Source organism: Sminthopsis crassicaudata, chromosome 4, assembly GCF_048593235.1.
Source record: "Sminthopsis crassicaudata isolate SCR6 chromosome 4, ASM4859323v1, whole genome shotgun sequence".
NCBI classification, from domain to species: Eukaryota; Metazoa; Chordata; class Mammalia; order Dasyuromorphia; family Dasyuridae; genus Sminthopsis; species Sminthopsis crassicaudata.
This window is the reverse complement of record NC_133620.1, coordinates 335200587-335219050: the sequence shown is the minus strand read 5'-3', so window position 1 is coordinate 335219050 and position 18464 is coordinate 335200587. Positions and strand designations below refer to the sequence as shown.

The following is an 18464-nucleotide window of genomic DNA, read 5'->3' as shown; positions in this document are numbered from 1 at the left end:
AGGCCAATCCATAGTAGGCAGATTTCCCCCAAAGCAAAAGTAGGGAACTTGCCAGCATCTGGCCTGGGAAGGGAAAGTATGTAAAGAATATAAGGCGGGAGGGGATGAGGAGTAGGAGAGGAGAAAAGGAAAGATTAGGTAGATGGTACCTATATCAAGCCCTTAAGATTTATTCAGTGCTTGAGTCACAATAACCCTTCTCAGTAGTGAAACTATTATGATCTCTTATTTTTCAGATCAGTAAACTGAGGCACTGAGTGTTATGCAACTTCAGCTTACAGAGTAAAAAGGATGTATTTGAAATTAAGATTCCTGAACAAGACCTTTTCCTTACATCAAGAGGGAGTATGTTCCTTATGACCACAACCACAGGTTTTGTTGATCCTGGGTAGTCTCCGTTCTTTCATTAAAAATTGAATTTTATGACTCCTAGAATTGGATTGAGGACCCTAAATATCAGTACTGCACACTTAGAAATAGCCTTATTCTAGACTCAAGGATGACCCTGACCCAAGAGTTTGCTTTATCAGAAACTATTGTAGAGGACACCTGGGTTCTAGCATTATCACTAAGTTCCAGGACCTTTTCTTCTAGACCCATGTTCAGGGCAAAGCTCTGTGTTGCCGTGTTGCCACATGCCATGAGCGCATGGTGATTCCCAGCCTAGAACTGAGTAAATAAGTAAGCCTGTAGAGAGCAGAGGCCCTAGTTTCAAGAGAGGAAAGGAGACCTAGGATTAGGAAGCATCTGGATGCCATCATAACGGCCCAATTTCTACCACTTTACCACCAGCTTTCACAATGGTTATCAATGAAAGAACTTTTAGCATCTGACAAGGCCAGATCAAGAATGCAAGCCAAATCTGCGACACAAAAACTAGTGCAAAGACAGTCTGTTAAAAACACAGTGCTATCACCCTGACAGGGAAATGTCAATAAAATAAAAAGATAGACAAAATGGCAATTGTTCTTCCGAATGTGACAATTTTATATTTATGGAGATGATGGAATTACTGATTTACTATGTGCTGAATTCTCACTTGTAGCACTTGGCTGTAATGAGTTTTTTGTTTTGTTTTAAAGGATATAGTGAGACATAAGTGGTGCAGTGAACTATGTGCCTGAAGTCACCATGACCCAGAGCAAATCAACTTGTCTGCCTCCGCTTCCTGAATGGGAATAACGGTACCCACTCCCTAATAATATCTGTAAAGCCCTTGGCAAAGTGCCTAGCACAGGGGAGTATTTAATTAATGCTTATTCCTATGATCCAGGTTTGTTGCGTTTAGACCTTTGTAAAACTAGTCTTCACCATTATCACTGCCTCTAGTCTCCTGTAAACTATTAAAAGCCAACAGTGCTCCATGAAAGACCTTTGACATGAACTGGAACCACCCAGCTGGGGCTGCTCATTTGTTTCTGATACCAAAGACACACCTGCTCTGTAGCTGTGAAATGTTTACTCAGTGGCACGCATTCTGGTCACTTTCGCCCCAGTGTCCATAGGACATCAGAACAGTGAGTATTTTCCTTGGGAAGTTTGAGATTTGCTTAAGAGAAGCAAAGAAAGAAGCAAGAGTCCTCCCTTCCCTCTCAGGATTGTACGACTTGCCCGCATCCAAAGGAAACCTCTCAGGCATTGCTTTGCTTTATTTTCGGTTTGCCCAGTCAGTCATAGCTCCTACAGGAGCCTCATTAGCAATCCCGTCCTCTCCTCAGCCTCCATCCAAGGGCCACTCAAGGACTTCCTGCCCACTGAGCTCCCTGGGCACCAAAGGGACCTAGTAGATAGTGCCAGGCTTAGAAACAGGATGGCCAGAACTGAAACCATGCTCAACTCTCCTCTCGGTGGTATGAGTCTAAGCGAGTCACCCAGCTCCCTACAGCCTCGGTTTCTTCCCATATAAGCACCCACCTCGCTGTACTGTTGAGAAGATAAGTAGGGTACCATAAGCAAAAGGGCAAGGACTGCACCTGTGGTCCCAACCATCCTCTACCCTGCAACCAGGCACTCGGCCTGTGGCTCTTGCAGAGGGTAAGGGACCTGGCCAGGCTCACCTATGCTCACCAGTTAGAGTTAGAGATAAGACTTAACACCCAGGTCTTGCTGATTTAAAGTTGTCAGTCTGTCTATCTGCTCTAAATTCACCTCCATATGTAAAGTACTTTAAAACACTTAGCTAACATTATTAGTATTCCAGGGCCAGTCCCAGCGGAAGCCCCGGGATTAAAGTCAGGAGATAAGACTCTCAGTGTCAGCTGAAAAACAGCTTCCTAACTCCTCCTTCCCCCACCCCACCCCCACCCCAGTATTTCTAAACATGTGACAGGCCGGTATTAATAAGCCACCAACCTGCCCCCAACACCAAATTCTCCCAGGGGATCTAGCTTGTGGCAAAGTCCAAGCTGGCCACACCCTGCATGGCTCCCGGCCCAGAGAGCCATCTCCTTCAGGGTCCAGTACAGCGAGCAGGGTCCACTTAACCCCTTGCTGACTAACGCCATGGCAACCTAGCTGAGGCAGGATCTGGGTAGGGGGAGGTGCAGAACTGGAGAGGGAAGGGCAGGGGCCAGGGGGACCCGAAGTGGGAACCAATTGCTCCACAGAGCATGCCTGAAGTTTCCAGGACAACCTGATAGAGGGGAAGGGGAGGGGCAAGGGGGAGAAGCTGTCCTGCTCCTACTATTTATTGGAGCTGACCTGACCAACTAACAAAGTTAACCCTTTCATGCTCAGAGTCCCCGACAAAAGGCCCCTGAGGAAGTGGCAGAGAAGCTTGGTGCTGCTCTCCTTTCCCTCTCTACCCTCATCCATTACAGAAAGGACCACATTTTTTGCCCACTTCTGCCCTTCCCCCACGAGGCACCCCTGCCAACTCCTTGCCCTGCCCACATGAGGGCCTCAATGCCAGCTTCCTACATCTCAGGAAGGAAAAGTAAGAGAGAGTGCCAGGAGCTCCAGCCCCAGAAACTTAGCAAGGTGAAAAGGGACAAGGAACCTCTGTCTTTGTAAGGCAACCTCCCTGCTCCCCCTGTTTGCTCTGCTACGAATGCAGTTTCATTCCTTGACACTGGTCTCCTCACGCTAACTCACCACTCAGGTGCTCCTGGGATGGTATCACTTTACACTTTTTGAAGAACTCGTCCGTCTCCTTGTCCACAACTAGCAGCTTGGTCTCATCTCCACCAGCCTTGATCGCAGCGACCACGTCCCCGTGCTGTTTTCCTTCCATGCAGATCCCGTTCACCTGAGAGAGTAGGTAAAGAGAGTCGGAAGAGTGACCTAGAGTTTGGGAACCCGGAGGTGGATGGGGTGGGATGGAGAATTTTCTCCATCTTTACAACCTAAGGAAGCTCCAGATCCCTATCCTCTGGCCCACGCCACAAGTGGCAACAAATCCACTCCCCAACCCAGAAGCATCCTGTGTCGGCAAAGGACAAAACAAGGCATTTAATAAAAGCTAGTTAACCTACTGCAGGGGAAAAAATAGAGTTTTGTTTTTTTTCCTTTGGGAGCCTAACCCTAAATCAATCGGGGAATGGCTGAATAAGTTATGGTATATGAATGTGACAGAATATCATTGTTCTCTGAGAAACAGCCCATTCGCACAGGAAAAGATGAAGGTACAGCTGGAATGGAGCAGCCTGTTAGTCTGCTGTTGGGGACAGATGCAAATCTCCTTTGTTTTATAGTCTCAGCCACCATTCCTACTCTCTCTCAGTGGATCCAAGGACTTTGGAGAAGGCTTATCACTTCCTTATTTCTTCAGGTGAAACCGTATATAAACTAGCTAATTCCTGTTTCCTCTTCCATCAGATCTCCCAGAAGTCTGCCTAACATTTCAGATGACAAACTTTTCTTTCCTTCCTCCTGTAAAAATAATGCCATTCTTGGGGAGGGAATCAAGAGTGGCCCAAAAGCCTCCGAGTTCTTCCCGGTAGGTTCCTGTGGAACTCTCTGATGATTCTAAGAGTTCAGCTAAATTTTATACCAAGGACTACAAAGCTGCACACAGGGGAGCGCTGAGTTTGTCTGCAGACAGGAGTGGGTTCCGGTAGTAAGGGCCAGGAACAGGAAAGGGATTTCATTTGTTTATTCAGCCAACATTTACTGAGCCTCCTCTTCTTCCTAGGTGCAAAGACTGTGCTAGGGAGGCTGTTGGGAGGGGGGGGGGAAATCAAAAGATGAATAATACAATTCTTGCCCTCAGAGCATTTATAATCTAATCAGGAAGAAACTGGGTGAGGGAAAGTTGAGAACCTTAGGAAGAGGGGATTTAAAAAGCAAAGAAATATTACCTCCACAATCCGGTCCTGGGCCTGGAGCCCCGAAGCCTCAGCCGGTGAGTTGGAATCCACAGCACGGATATACTGGCCAGGCTTAGACTTATCACTGTGCAGGTTGAAACCATAGCCATTGGGACCTTTTTTCATAACACAAAGTCGCGGTCTCAGCTCCCTCTGCATATACAAAGACAGAGATGTTAGTGTCTTATTCTATCATCCCTCTTTACATTCCCCCTACTCCCACTATGGGCTGTAGCCTCCATTCTAGACCCTTCTTTCCATCTGAAGCATGCAGTAAACAGAAAGACTAAGAAAAAGGGTTTTGGACTTGTTCCCTGAAACATTTGAACAGGGTATTGTGGAAGGGTCCTGCATTCTAATCCAGATTATAATACTAATTACTTGTGTGATCTGAAGTAGGTCAATTCCTTTGCTGCCAGGAACTCAAATTTTATAATTTATGAAATAAAATGGGGTATGGGAAGTCAAAAAGAACTAGAAAATCCCTAAGCTTTTATATTCAATTTGAGAAACACTCATTAAAATGAAAGTAGAAGGAGATGTGGGAAAACTGGAACCCTAATTCATTGTTGAAGTTGTGAAGTGATCCAGCCATTTTGGAGAACAATTTGGAAAGGATTATAAAACTCTGCATACCCTTTGATGCGGCAGTGGGTCTGTTTCCCAAAAAGATCATAAGAGAAGAGAAAGGACACACATGTACTAAAAAATGTTTGTAGCAATTCTTTTTGTAGTAGCAAGGAACTTGAAATTGAATGGATGCCCATCAGTGGATGCTGAATAAGTTAGGGTATATGAATGTTATGGAATGTTATTGTTCTGTAAGAAATGACCAGCAGGAAGAATACAGAGAGGCCTGGAGAGGCTTACATGAACTGATGCCGAGTGAAATGAGCAGAACCAGAACATTATATATAGCAACAGCTATGACAAACTTAGCTCTTGTCAGCAATACAATGATCCAAGACAATTTCAACAGTCTTGGGATAGAAAATGTCATCTGTATCCAGAGAGACAACTATGAAGACTTAATGTATTGAATCATACTACTTTAATTTTTTTTAATTTGTCTTTTCTTTCTTATGGTTTCTCCCTTTTGTTCTGATTTTTCTTTCACAACATGACTATTTAGGAAATATGTTTAAAATGATTGTACATGTATAACCTGTATCAAATTACTTGTTATCTTAGGGAGGAAGGAATTAAGGGAAGGAGGGAGAAAAGAAAATTTGGAACTCAAAATCTTACAAAACTGAATGCTGAAAGCTACCTTACATGTTATTGGAAAAACAAAATACTGTTAGAAAAAAAAAAGAAAACTACTCATTAAACATTTACTGTGTAAAGATTTTACTCTTTTGTTATTAATGGTATAGAAGCAGTATGGCACAGTGAATTAATTCATTTCTAGCCTTTTTTAAAAATTGAGCTCAAAATTGCTTCTCTAGTTTGTCCCCCATCCATTAAAAAGCAACAATACAAAATCAGTTTTATGTGTGAATTCATGCAAAACACAGACACAGTGGATTTGGTCCTGGCTTTGGATTGAGAAAGGTCTAAATTCAAAGTTAGCCCCTAATACTCATATAACTCTGGAGGGTCTTATAAGTCAACCTCTATAAACCACAAGCAATTCCCTATTATTGAGCTTTCAAACTGGTAGATTACCAGGATGTCTTCCACTTTTAGTGGAAGAAATTCCTGGAAGATTCTAAAATCATAGAATCTTTTTAAATTCACATGACAACAGCCAATCATGAAGGACACCACCCATCTCCAGAGTGATGGATTTAGGAAGCTAAATAAGACCTCTTTTTTTTTTGGATACAGCCAGTAAAGGAATGTTTTGCTTAACTATGTATCTATACTAAAAAGATTTTGTTTTTCTTTTTCCTCCAGGGTGAGAGCTAAGAAGGAGAGGAAATAGATTTTTATTCACTAAAAAAAAAAAATAATAATTTCACATACCAATCATATAGGGTATCCTAGCACTACTTAATCTGGGAAGTAGCAGGAGAAACCTCCTTTGTGGGAGTAGATTGAAATTCTTGTTCTTCCCTAGATTGAGGCCAAAAGGGATGTAGAGCAAACATTCTTTGAGAAGGAAATGGGTAGTTACTCCTCTGAGCCCTACATTGTTTCTGCAAGAAGAGCACAGCAATAAAGTACACTGTGAATAGTATTTACCGAAATCGGGGCTGTGTGTTTACAGTAAAGATTATCGGCCCTGACACTGACTCCTCTCATTCGGGCCCAGCCAAAGGGCCAACTCCCTGGGCTAGGAGGAGACATTTGGGAGTAGACAGGTGGGAACAGTGGTTTGGATATCATGAAGGGAAGGGATAGAATAGATAACTAGAAAAAAAAAAAACTTCCTGACTCCTGAGAAGCTGAAGGACCTAGGAATGCTTAAACACCACTATTCCTGATAAATCTCTACAAGTCACTAAGGGGAATGCTATATTCAGATGAGGGGAAGCTTGTAGACCAGGGCTATATCTAATTGCTGGTATGGACCTGGTATCTGGGACAACTAGGTGGCTCAGTGGATAGAGCACCAGCCTGAATTCAGGAGGACGAGTTCAAATCTGGTCTCAGACACTTAACACGAACTAGCTGTGTGACCCTGGGCAAGTCACTTAACCCCAATTGCCCCAGCAAAAAGCAAAAAAAAAAAAAAAAGAAAAGGTATCAAAACAGTTTTAAAAAATGATTGCCATCTTGGGGAGGGAACAGAAGAGAGGGAAAAAAATGGAAATCAAAATCTTAAAAAAGAAATGTTGAAAAATAAAAAATTGAATAAATTAGTAAGTAAAAGTTGGGGGGAAAGTGTGATGTAAAAAGCAGCTCAGTTATAATGAAAAGAACACTGAAGACCCGATTTTCATTCTCTTTGCCACTAAATCACTATGATCTTGATTCTATCACTCCTCTGTGTTTCAGTTTCCTGTAAAGTGAAGAGGGTGAATTTTAAAATGGCATCATAGATTTAAAGCTGGGAGGGATTTTAAGAGGCCCAATCCGGCCCCCATGTTTTACGGATGAGGAAACTGAGGCACTAAGAAGATAAATTGGGGTACCCAGGATCAAACTTGTATACTCAAGGGAGAATGTGAACTAGGTATTCCTCACTCCAAGTCTATCCAGGCCATGACTGGCTCTCAGATGCCTTTGGCTCTAGACGTTCTGTAGTCCTATCTCCAATCCAAGTGAAAAGGTTTAACAGCCAAACGACTGCCCCAGGCTTTTTTCTTGGGGGTTGAGACACAGAGCAAGATGAGCTACCTACATTTAGCCCTCCCCTATCCGCCATCTCTGCCCTCAATAACTTAGGCAATCGAGGCAAATCTTGAAGATTCATTTTGGAACTCGAAGCAATAACTAAGAAAAACATGGTCTATCACCCTATGACCAAAATGGTGGCCATGATTTTCCAGGTATGAATGAGGAAGGGAAAGAGGTGGTCCCCAAGGGAAACCTTCAAGAAAAAGAGCCCAACTCAGGGAATGACAAAGCTAAGAAGAAAGGGAGGGAAGGAGGATCTAAGTTGCAGCCAGACTTCCTGCCCCAACTTGCAAGTCCCATGGTGACTAAATGGCTTAGCCAACAAACTCTGGGGTTTCCTCTGGCAAAGGGCCCACCTACACTCCCCTCAGGCTCCGCTGCGCTTGCATCAGGAGGAAGGGTACCAGGCTCAGACAGAGAAGTTCCTTAATTCACCAGCTCTCTTTCTCCTTCCTTTCTGCTACTCCCCCACTTCCCCAAAGCTCGCTTACTGAAGGTTTCTGGGTATTGAGCAGCTCCCCTCCTTATCCAGCCTTGAGCTGGGAAAAAGTCCAAGTCGATTGCTCCAGAATGCGCAAGGACAGAGCTCACAGCTGAGGGGTATGGGAAGGACAGGACCGGGCAGGTGGGTGAGCACCTTGCCTATGATTCCTCCAAATGCCAGCCACCTACATCTGGGCCTGGCTCCGTCAGGTGTTCTTTCAGGGCCAGAGGGAGAGCATGGGTGAGGGAGGGGGTGTTGCAGGTGCAGCCTTTGCCTCCTACTCTACCCAACCCTCTCGGCTGTGGATGACTGGCACAAATAACAAGTAACATTACCTCTTACTCGAATCTCACTCGATTCTCCTCTTTCCCCCTCTTGCCTCCCAGCAGATGGAGTTCAGCATGGTTCCCCCCTGCCCATCTCTGTGTGGCATCCGGGCAGTGCCCTTCCTGTACCCCCCATCCTTCCCATCGGTTCCCCACCGCTTCATCTGGGGGATGAGGCTCTATCCCCCCTAATCCCTTCACAAAGCTGCAGGTCTCACCCCTCTCTCTGAAAATGCCAAGGTGAGAGGGAACAGGTCTGACAAGTTGCTGCCAAGCTCAGCTCAGCTTTCTGTCCCAGCCAGACCCACGACGAAATGGTCCACCCCTGGAACCAGCAGGATAAACAAGGAAGCCTGGAGCGAATGTCCCTGTTACTCTGGGGTCCGCAAGCAACAAAAGCCTGAGTGGGAGCTGTAACAGCTTGGGTGGCTCCCAGAGCTGCCGGCTCAGCTTCAGCTTTAGGAAGGAGGGAGGGAGGGACAGACTCTGGGGTACCTTCTCTCTGGTGGCAGCGTTGCACAGAGGCAGCCTGGGGGCTGATGAAACCCACAGCCTTCCTTCCGGAGCACTCACTAATGCACATAATGAAAGCTGTGGCTGTCTGAATTACAATGGCCAGAGGGGAAGGCAGCAGTCAATAACTAGGCCGGGAATATTCCTGGGCGTTAGGCCTCCCACCAGATGGTAGCTAGGGAATGCCTGGCTAGCTAGGGGCGAGCAGAGCCCCTCGGAGGGTGCCTTCCACCCCCAGCCATCCGGACACTCGGGCCACACCCAACTCAAGCGGCCCTTCCTGCCCGGCTTCCAGGCTGTACCAGGGAGCCTGGCCTAAGGAGGCTGCCCCAGGATGATGGGGAAGGAGGAGTCAGTTTGCCCCTCTGCCCCTTAGTGTTATAAGGGAAAGAATAAAAAGGTTGACACTCCCCAGGGCAGAGAGCACATGATGATTAATTGCTAAAAAGCCCCCTGGAAGATGCCCTTTCTAGGCCTGAGGGTTAAGAAAGAATAGTTGGGCTGAGTTACTTGGCTAAAAAGCTAAAGTATATATGTAATATATGGGTGTGTACATATATACATAATAACATATAATGTAATACATAGCTAAAAAGGCACCGGAAGCCATTGGTGGTCTTTCCAAAAACACTTAGGTACCCACAGGAAGTGGCCCAGGTCCTACCTTCCCGTGTCCCAGAGAGGATTCTTCTTTTAATCTTGGCTCTCTACCCACCAAAGGGAAAGGAGCACTGCTGACCCTCTTGTCTCCCCTTGTCCTCTCAATCCCACCCCTTTCTAGTGCCTCATGACAGTGTCTTTCCTGGGGTCACCGAGCCCCCCAGGGTCTGAGGTTGGATGGTCACTGGCGTCTGGTCTGACCTCTCAAATGGTGGTAGAAAATTTGGGGGCAGAGCTTCCACCAAATGACAATGCCATGAATGCCCAAAGTAAGTGCTGCCCACTGCCCAGGGGCTCCACAGAACGAAGATGGTAGCCTGATAATAAGTACCCCATTTTTTAGATTAAAGGGGCTGGCATAGGTGAAAAGCAGGACCAAAAAATGAACACACATACCCAGAGTTCACATGTCCAAACTAGCAAATGGAATAATGGGCCAGGCTGTCCTGTCCCTCCCTAGGACCTTCCCCTAATTTTCTGAACAGCCCCCCTCCCCCCACGGCTATCTTTATTGTACCTCTCGTGCCAGAGGTCAATCACTGTGGAATCCATTCCCACCCTAGGAGTGGCCCCCAGACTTAAAGCTGGGCCCCGAGAGTAAAGCAACAGCTCTCAGGGGAATTCAATAGGCCCCATCGGCAGCCACCTGGAAAGCCTAGGAAAGATGATATCCTAATCCCTCTGTGAAAGTCCCTGAGGACCGGGCCCATTGCTCCCCACAAAGAAGGCTGCCAGCAGGGTGGGGGAAATGACCTGCCCATTCTCTTGTCTGGGCGCCACTGACCCCTCCCTCAGCCCTCAATGTCATGGTGATGGGTGCTATAGAGACAGAAAGGCAGCCCGGGAGAAGGGGTGCTACTTCAGAAGGGTAAAGATCTGCCTCGAGTTTTTGGTCCCCAGTGCCAGCTGCAGAGGGGAAGGGGAAGGGGGGGGGTGGGCTAGAAGGGGCAAAAGGTGCAGCTCTGCTAAGACCGCCCCCCCCTTCGTTCTTTCTGCCCCTTCCCCAAGTCAGGCTACCTGCTCATTTATGCTAACAAGGGCTGGCTCTGATAAAAGAAAATCTGGCCCCAGCAGGGTGGCCTGCCCGGCTCTCCCAGGGCTCAAGCCCCAGGGGAAAGTGGGGAAGGTAGGGGGGATCAAATGTGAGCAAAACAGGTTAGCTCCTAGAGATTCCTGGGAGCCAGGGCGCTAAAAACTGAAGGCATGGCGGTCCAGTTGGTGCTCCCACCAAGTACCTCTCCTAGTTTGGGGAAAAGTGGAGGATGACTGGATGTAGGAGTGTATGGAAAAGACTAAAAAAGGTGACTCTGGTTGTAACAGTTTTGTTTTCTTTCTCTTCTCAAAGAGTGGGAGGAGGAAATAAAAGGGGAGAAAGTCAGAACCTACAAATAAAATTAACTTTAAAAAGGGGGACATTAAGTAGGGTGGAGCACCTTCCTCCAAACAGATCTTGCATATCCTTAGAAGGTCAGGTCAATGGACTCTAGGCCCAGCTGCTCTCCCCCCTCCCAACCCTGAGGCAAAGTTCAAACAATCTGTGTAAACCAATCAGGACATAGGACACACTGCCCTAGAGGGGGAGGGGGGGCAGGACCCAACCATGTACAAGGCAGACTACACCCCTCCAGCTCCGAATCCTAAAGCCGGCCTTCCCCAAAGAAAGCTCCACCGACCTCCCACCCCTGCTAAAGACAGTTATAATTTCCTTCTCCAGCACAGAGCCAGTAAATAGTTATTATGATAACAACCTTTGCTTTGTGTTTGCTCGATGGAACATTTACTTCCCTGCCCAATGGGCTAGGAATGGTGAGGGGGCACAAATGGGGGCCCAGGAGGTAAGCCTGTGGCCAGTTCCTCTTAACACACCGATCTGCTGCCCCAAGAGCAGTCAGGCTAATTAGTAAGTTCCCTAGCCTAGGGAGCTACAGAGAAAGATTTGAGGCGCAAATTTAAAGGGGAAGGGGCAGGGCAGGCCTGGGATGGCATGGGTTGGTACTTGGTTCAAGGTCAACCCAAGGCTCCTCCATATCAGCCCCAGCAGGCACTGCCCCACAAGTCCCTTACTGGATCCAACTCTGGTACAGGTACACAAGAACCTTCTCCCACATACACAAGAACCTCAGGACTGATTTGGGGGATAGAGGTTGCTTTAAACTGGCAGTCCTGTGGACTTCCCTAGTGGTTGTTACCCACTGCGGATTCTGTAGGCAGGGACAGCTGGAGGATGTTCAAGAGTGCCCAGAAAAGACAAGCTCGGGATGCTGGGGGGGATCTCTCAGCTCCGAATTTCTAGGCCCAATGGCTAGGAACGCCCTCTGACCCACCCTCAGGCCAGCTATAACCTGTGGGGCTAAGTGGACAGTCTTTGCATTCTTCCCAGGAGGCCAGGATAGTCTGAAGCTCTGGACACTGACCAGTGGCCTGGCCTGAGGGGTGAAAGGAGAGAACAAAGGGTACGTGCAGTACCCAGCCTGTTTGTGTAGGTGTTCTCAGCTCTGAGATCTAATGGTGGGGCTCATAAAGAAGGGCCAATTAATTCACTACACTTCAGAAGAAGGGTCAGCCAGAGCCTGTCCCAGGGAAGCAGCAAGGGGGGTCTGTCAGCAAGCACCCAAATGCAAAGGGACGTGCCAAAGACAGGACGCCCCCAAAATGGCTGCATGAGGTCGGGTCCGTGAATGAATGCCATAGTTCTGTAAGAAATGACGAATGGGCCCGATGTCGGAAAAGTCTGGGGAGGCTGATGTGAACTGATGCTGAGTGAAATGAGCAGAACCAAGATTGTGTGATGATTAACTAGGACAGACTTAGCTCTTCTCAGCAGTGCAATGATCCAGGACAATTCCAACAGACTGGTGATAGAGAATGCCATCCACATCCAGGGAAAGAACTATGGGGATGGATTGTAGATCAAAGCACAGTTTTTTCACTTTTTGGGGTTTTCCCCCTTTGTTCTGATTTTCCACAATACAACATGACTAATATGGAAATATATTTAACATGACTGTACTTGTATAACCTACATCAGACTGCTTGCTGTCTTGGGGAGGGAAGGAAAATTTGGAGCTCAAAAATCTTACAAAAATGCATGTTGAAAACTATCTTTACATGTAATTGAAAAAAAAAAATTACCATTAAGTGAAAAACTAAAATGGAGACACTCCCAAACTGCACCTCCCCTTATTTAGTCTCAGGCCTCCCCTGGCTTTGCTGTCTATGCACCTGGGGAAATATTCTGCTGAGAATATCTTAACAGAAAATCTGAGCTATTTCACATTACAAAGGAGATAATACCAAAGAAGGTTACACTAAACTGGATTTCAACTGTTCACAAATTCAGATCTTAAAGATTGATTCAGATCTTAAAAGATTTTCCCTCAAGGGGAAAAACAAATCTAGAAAAATAAGAATGTGACAGATAAAGAACCCAGATGCTCACATTTAATGGTGCTTTTGGCAAAATACTTTATATATACATATTACTTCTTGATCCTTAACCTTGTTATTATTAATCTTCATTTTAACATATAGAGAAATGAGTGGTTAAGTGACTTGCCCAAACACACATACCAAGTAACTGCATGAGGCAGGACTAGAATACAGGACTTTCTAATCCCAAATCCAGTTTACCTGCATGCCCCATCAGAGAGTAGGGATTCAACAAGTCTTTTAGACTCAAATCTAATATTACTGAAAATTTTCCAATGTTGTTTTCCTAGAATAGAGCTAAAGAGGATAGCTAGAAAAATTTTATCTGGGAGAAAAAAAAATTCTTCCAGATGAAACTAAGTCCCCAGGAGGATTTCAGAAGAACCTGTTATTTGAATCAATACTTGGTTAAATGCTAATTTTATAGTTAAAGAAACTGAGTCCTTTGCCCAGGTAAGATCAGAATTCAGGACTTTATGTCTCCAAGGCCAATATTCTAACCACTAGCTCCCTTGTAGTCATGTCCCAGATTTTTCTCATTTACTTCAGCCTAGTTTTCATGCATGTATTAGTCCAGCTTTCTGCAACCAATGATCTTCATGATAACAACTTGTGGTATATGATTGTGATAGAATACTACTTTGCTGTAAGAAATAATGAGTGAGTTGATTTAAAAAAAAAAAAAAAGGTATGGTAAAATGCATGAAATAATGAAAAGTGAAATCAGCAAAACCAAGAAAAGACTGTACATAGTAATAGCAATAAAGTTCTAAAATATTTGGGAAAAAATACTCTGGTTAATTTTCTGCAAACAAGGATTTGTCTCTCTCTCATGCATTAAACAATCATTTTCTATCACAGTTACAAATGAGGGCAGAGACCATTCCAGCCTGTAACAGACCTGTTGTCATCTATAATCTTTATACTCCCTTTACATAATTGTGATCCAGTAAAAGTCTGAGGAATTTGAACAAATTTTCTTAGCACATGCCTCATAGAGTGCAATGAAAGGGCGTATTTTTCTCTACCCTTGGGGAAAGGGAGGGGAGGTGGTGGAGGATGAAGGAGGAAGCCTAGGGCCCTCCTCACCCCACCTCCACATACCAAAGTTTTCAGATAAGGAATGCTCACCTTATCTCTAAAGGACTAAAAGGACACAGGGTTCTCCCCGGAGTTACCAATCCACTGGAAAATTCACAGGCGTATGTAATTAACAGCCAAGAGCCAGAGGATAGATTGTGCTAGCAAAAATACCAGAACCTCTGACTCAAGAGATGGCCCTGGTCACAGCAACTCAAACCCAACCCCTATTTTGATCTCTTTAGTTCCTCTATGGATGTCAACATGAATCTCTATTCCTCAGGAAAAAAAGCTGCACACACAAAAAAAGCTATATTGGAGAATAATCAGCCTGTCTAGTACTTGGTTTCCAACTGAAATATTCATTTTTTCCCTACCTCACAGATCAGGGATGGAACTGTTGGAGAATCTTTGAATAGCAAAAAAACCCAAAACCATAGATATGATCTGTCTGAAAACCCAGACTACTATAGGTACCTGATTGGGAACCAATGTAGTGGAACAAGGTCAGTGAAGGCACACTTGATTCTTTTTGAATCAATAGACTTGAATCCTGGCCCACCATAGCAATTTACTAGATGAATACTTTGGGCAAGGTAACTTGAGACCTAATGGTAAAACGAGGGTCTAGTTTTATTGTGACTCAGTTTCTCTTTTCTGTAAAATGAGGATAGTCATATTTGTAACACCTAAATTAAATTTCCTTCCTGAGACTCAATTTCTCTAGACAAGGCTAGTGGCACAGTAGAAAAAGCAATAGATTTGGGGCCGCAGAACTGGGGGGTCACTTATTAGCCTGTGATCTTAAGCAAATCACCCATCCTCTTCAGCACAAATTTTCTCCTCTGTAAAATGAAGGGATCAAACCAGAAAACCTGTAAAGTACCTTCTAGATCTAAAACTGTTGTCTTACAGTTGTGAGGATCAAATGAGAGAATACATATAAATCTGTCAAAAGCTATAAAAATGTGAGCCATGATCACTGGTGGGTCTGGCAGTAGGACTATCACTATTCTTTCCCTTCAGGCCCCCTTTCAAGGCAGTACTCCTCTCTTCCTTCTGGAGGAGAACAGAATAGTATTTATTATTGTTTACATCAACCATAAGGCAGTGGACACTGGGCACCCCAAATCACCTTAATTACAAAAAATACTTATTAAAGTATTTTATTATTGTTCAATCGTTTCAGTCTTGAAATGCAAAGATCCTGGAGTTTATTTGCTGTTTCATATTCCAGATCATTTTGCAGATGAAGGAAACCGAGGCAAACAGGGTTAAGTGACTTGCCCAGGTCTCACAGTGCCTGAGGCCAGATTTGAATTCAGGAAGATGTCTTCCTGACTCCGAGCCCTGCCCTCCATCCACCCAGTTAGTTAGCTGCCTCTATTAAAGTATCAAGAAGGCATAAACAAACCTTCCTTGCCCTTTAAAGAGCTTATATACTGCATTTGCAGTCAGATGATCTGGCTTGGCTGCTTAACTACCAGGGAACTTTAAAACTGCTTGAGGACAAGTACTAGGAGTTTTTTCTTTTGCTCTTTGTATCTATCCCCAGTGCCAGGTGGTTATGAATTAGGTCATTGGCTCCTTAAGTGTGGAAACTGCCTACATTTCGCCCCACTGCACCAAGGTGCCACAGGTTGGCATCAGAACAGATGTGTAGAATCCCCGCGAGGCCGCGTTACTGGGCTCAGGCACCTGGAACTCTCTTCCCCAGGAAAAGTGCAAGCTTCTCCCAACGGCCTCTGGAAACCTCCTCTCGGAGCCCCTGGGGAGCCCAGGCTAAACACATTTCTCTAGACAGAAATTGTAGGAGGCTTAAAACGCAGAGGAGGAAGCTCGAACTCTCCTTTGGATGAGGAGAGGGGCAGGATTTGGGGGCATCTCACACCAAGAAGGAGGGAGCTGCTTCTACAGCCCCAACTGTTTGTTCTCCCTTCAAGCACTTGGGGGGAAAATCTGAAGAGTGGGGGAGGTGAGGAAAAGGGAGTAAAGAGTAAAGTTCATATAATTTCATAGAGAATGACTAATAGATGTTTTCAACATAATTTCAGGACAGTGAGCCGTGGGTGGGGACTGGAGGTTACCTGTTCCCTGACTCACCTCAGGGCACCAACTTGAGTCTCCTCTGCCAGGAAGCTCCTGCCCTCCCTTCCCTGCACATGTGCCCTCATCAGAGCCAACCTGGCACAGACAGGAAGTAAGAGCACAGCAGAGGTGGAGGATGGTGTTCTCAGCACCCAGATAAATCCAAGAAAGGGTTCCTGGCCACCGAACCAGTTGGCCCTCTCCACCCTGCCCCCAACCTCCCTGCGCGGTGCCCTTCCTCCACCCCGAGCTCTGCCCGCTCTCCTATGCCAAGCCTGTCCACATTAGGCAGCAGGAAGCCATCTGGTTGCGAGTTAACAGTTGGATTTTCTGGGTGCTCGAGAGTGGAGGACTAGGTTCTGTTCCTCCCGAGCCGGGAACCCGAGCCCCCGGAATTCGCCAAGGCCGGGACCCGCCTCTTCCCGACTTAAAGGTCTCCCACAATCTCTGGGGACCGGCGGCTCAGAACAACAAGTCCGTATTTCTCCAGCCCCATCCTCCTCCGGCTGATCCGCACTGGGATCACTTGGGGAAACGCCAAACAAGGAAAAAGCAGCAAGTTATCCCGCTTGTTTGCCCAGGGAAACCCTGCCCTCTCCCTGCCCCAGGTCCTCCCGGAGTCTGTGTCCCCCGCTCCTCAGATAAAGGCTTGTGCTTACTTCTCACATTCCTGAGACTCATAAATCCTCCGGGCGGCAGGATCCCCCCCGAGACGCGCTCCCTTCTCCTCCCCACCCCCACCGTGGCCTCCGCCCGCTCCAGCCGCCTCCCGCCCCAAGGCAGCGGGGCTGGTTCCCGCTTTCTCAGAAGCCACATCACCCTCCGGCGGGGATGAAGTCCAACTCGGTGGGGTTAATGATACACAAGTCCTGCTCCCTCCACTCCGAGGTCAAAAACTGCTCTCCCGACACACCCCTTTCCTACATAGTCCCCTCTCTAAAGTCTCTCACACACACACACACAGAGCTGTAACTCGCGTGGCGGGAGGAGGGGACGGAGACTCTCCTAGCTCGCTCTCGGCAGCCTTTCCTGGACTTTCCAGGCATCCTTGAACGCCAGTTCCCACCCACCTGTGGAGCACATACACACACACACGCACATACACACACACACGCACATACACACAAACACACGCACATACACGCAAACACACGCGCGCGCGCGCGCACACACACACACACACACACACACACACACACACACGCAGCGCCGGCGCTAGCTTCGGGGAGAAAACAGGTTCCACCCCTCGGCCCTTGGTTGCAAATGGGAGCGGGAGGGAGCGGAACAGGTGGGGGAGTGGGCAGAGGAGAGTTATATGAGGGAGCTCCCAGGAAAGAGGCGTGGCCAGGCTGCCCCAGCGGAGGGGGTCGGGTCCCGGGGGTGGTGGGGTGGTGAGGGGAGACAGGAAGGACGATCTGTATGAGAGACACGCGCCGGCTGGGCCAGCAGCAGGCTGAAACAGCCTCCATTCCGCGGGCTTCGGTTCACGACCAAACAGAGGCGAGCTCGTGGCAAGCCACGCGGCTTTACTCCAAGGACACCTAGGCGCCTCCCGGAAACTCCCCTCCCCCCATCCCAGACTGAGCTGCAGGGAGTTACCTGCTCCTGCTGGCTCTTCTCTTCCCGCGGCTCGCCCGCCGCCCCCGGCTGCTGCTCCTCGCCCCCATCCGCCCGCGTCTCCGCGGCCCTCTGCGCGCCGGGCTCGGCTTCGCCGCGCAGCAGTTCTTCCCGCACCTGGATGCCCAGCTTCTGCAGGCGCTCGTCAGTCTCCGGGTCGACCACCAGCAGGCGCACGGCGTTGAGCGCGGCTCGGATGCGGCTCACCACCTGCTGGTGACTCTCCTGCTCCACGTTCTCGCCATTCACCTCCACCAAGCGGTCCCCGGCCAGCAGTCCCGCCTTTTCGGCCGGCGAGCCCGGCTCCACCAGCCGGATGAACTGTCCCACTTTGCCCTTCTCGCCGTGGAGGTGGAAGCCGTAGCCATTGGGCCCCTTCTCCAGACTGCAGAGCCGGGGCAGGGGGCTCCCGGAGTCCGCGTCGGCGCTCATCTCGCTCCGGAGCGGCTCAGGGGCTTTGCAGATAGGGCCGGCTCACCGCTCGCCCCCTCCCACCCCTGCCCTAGGAGGCGGGGATCCGGGATGAAACTCTGCGAGGAATCGCGGGCTCGGCGGAGGGCGGAGGTCTCGGCAAAGGGGCCGCTGCGAACTTCTCTTAAGTTCCGAAGAAAAGCGAAGAGACCAATGACAGTTCCGCCCAGTGTCTCCGCGGTCCAGAACCTGTCACAGCCCCTT

General features: G+C 47.6%; 2 protein-coding genes across 3 annotated transcripts in view; one reads left to right on the top strand and one right to left on the bottom strand.

Moving 5' to 3' along the window:
• The window catches only part of NAT9 (N-acetyltransferase 9), a 10741-nt gene extending 9778 nt beyond the window's left edge, over nt 1-963 (top strand). The window contains exon 9 of the transcript XR_012481145.1: nt 237-963. The gene's annotated coding sequence lies outside the window, so the exon portion shown is untranslated. The remainder of the gene's footprint in view (nt 1-236) is intronic.
• Nucleotides 1-18464, bottom strand: part of NHERF1 (NHERF family PDZ scaffold protein 1) — a 21524-nt gene extending 3060 nt beyond the window's left edge. For both annotated transcript variants that reach the window (XM_074260700.1, XM_074260702.1), the window contains exons 1-3: nt 17772-18464; nt 4299-4460; nt 3094-3247 (exon numbers count right to left, since the gene is read on the bottom strand). In XM_074260700.1, coding sequence (XP_074116801.1) covers nt 3094-3247; nt 4299-4460; nt 17772-18221 — 766 coding nt within the window. In that variant the 5' untranslated portion in view covers nt 18222-18464. The remainder of the gene's footprint in view (nt 1-3093; nt 3248-4298; nt 4461-17771) is intronic.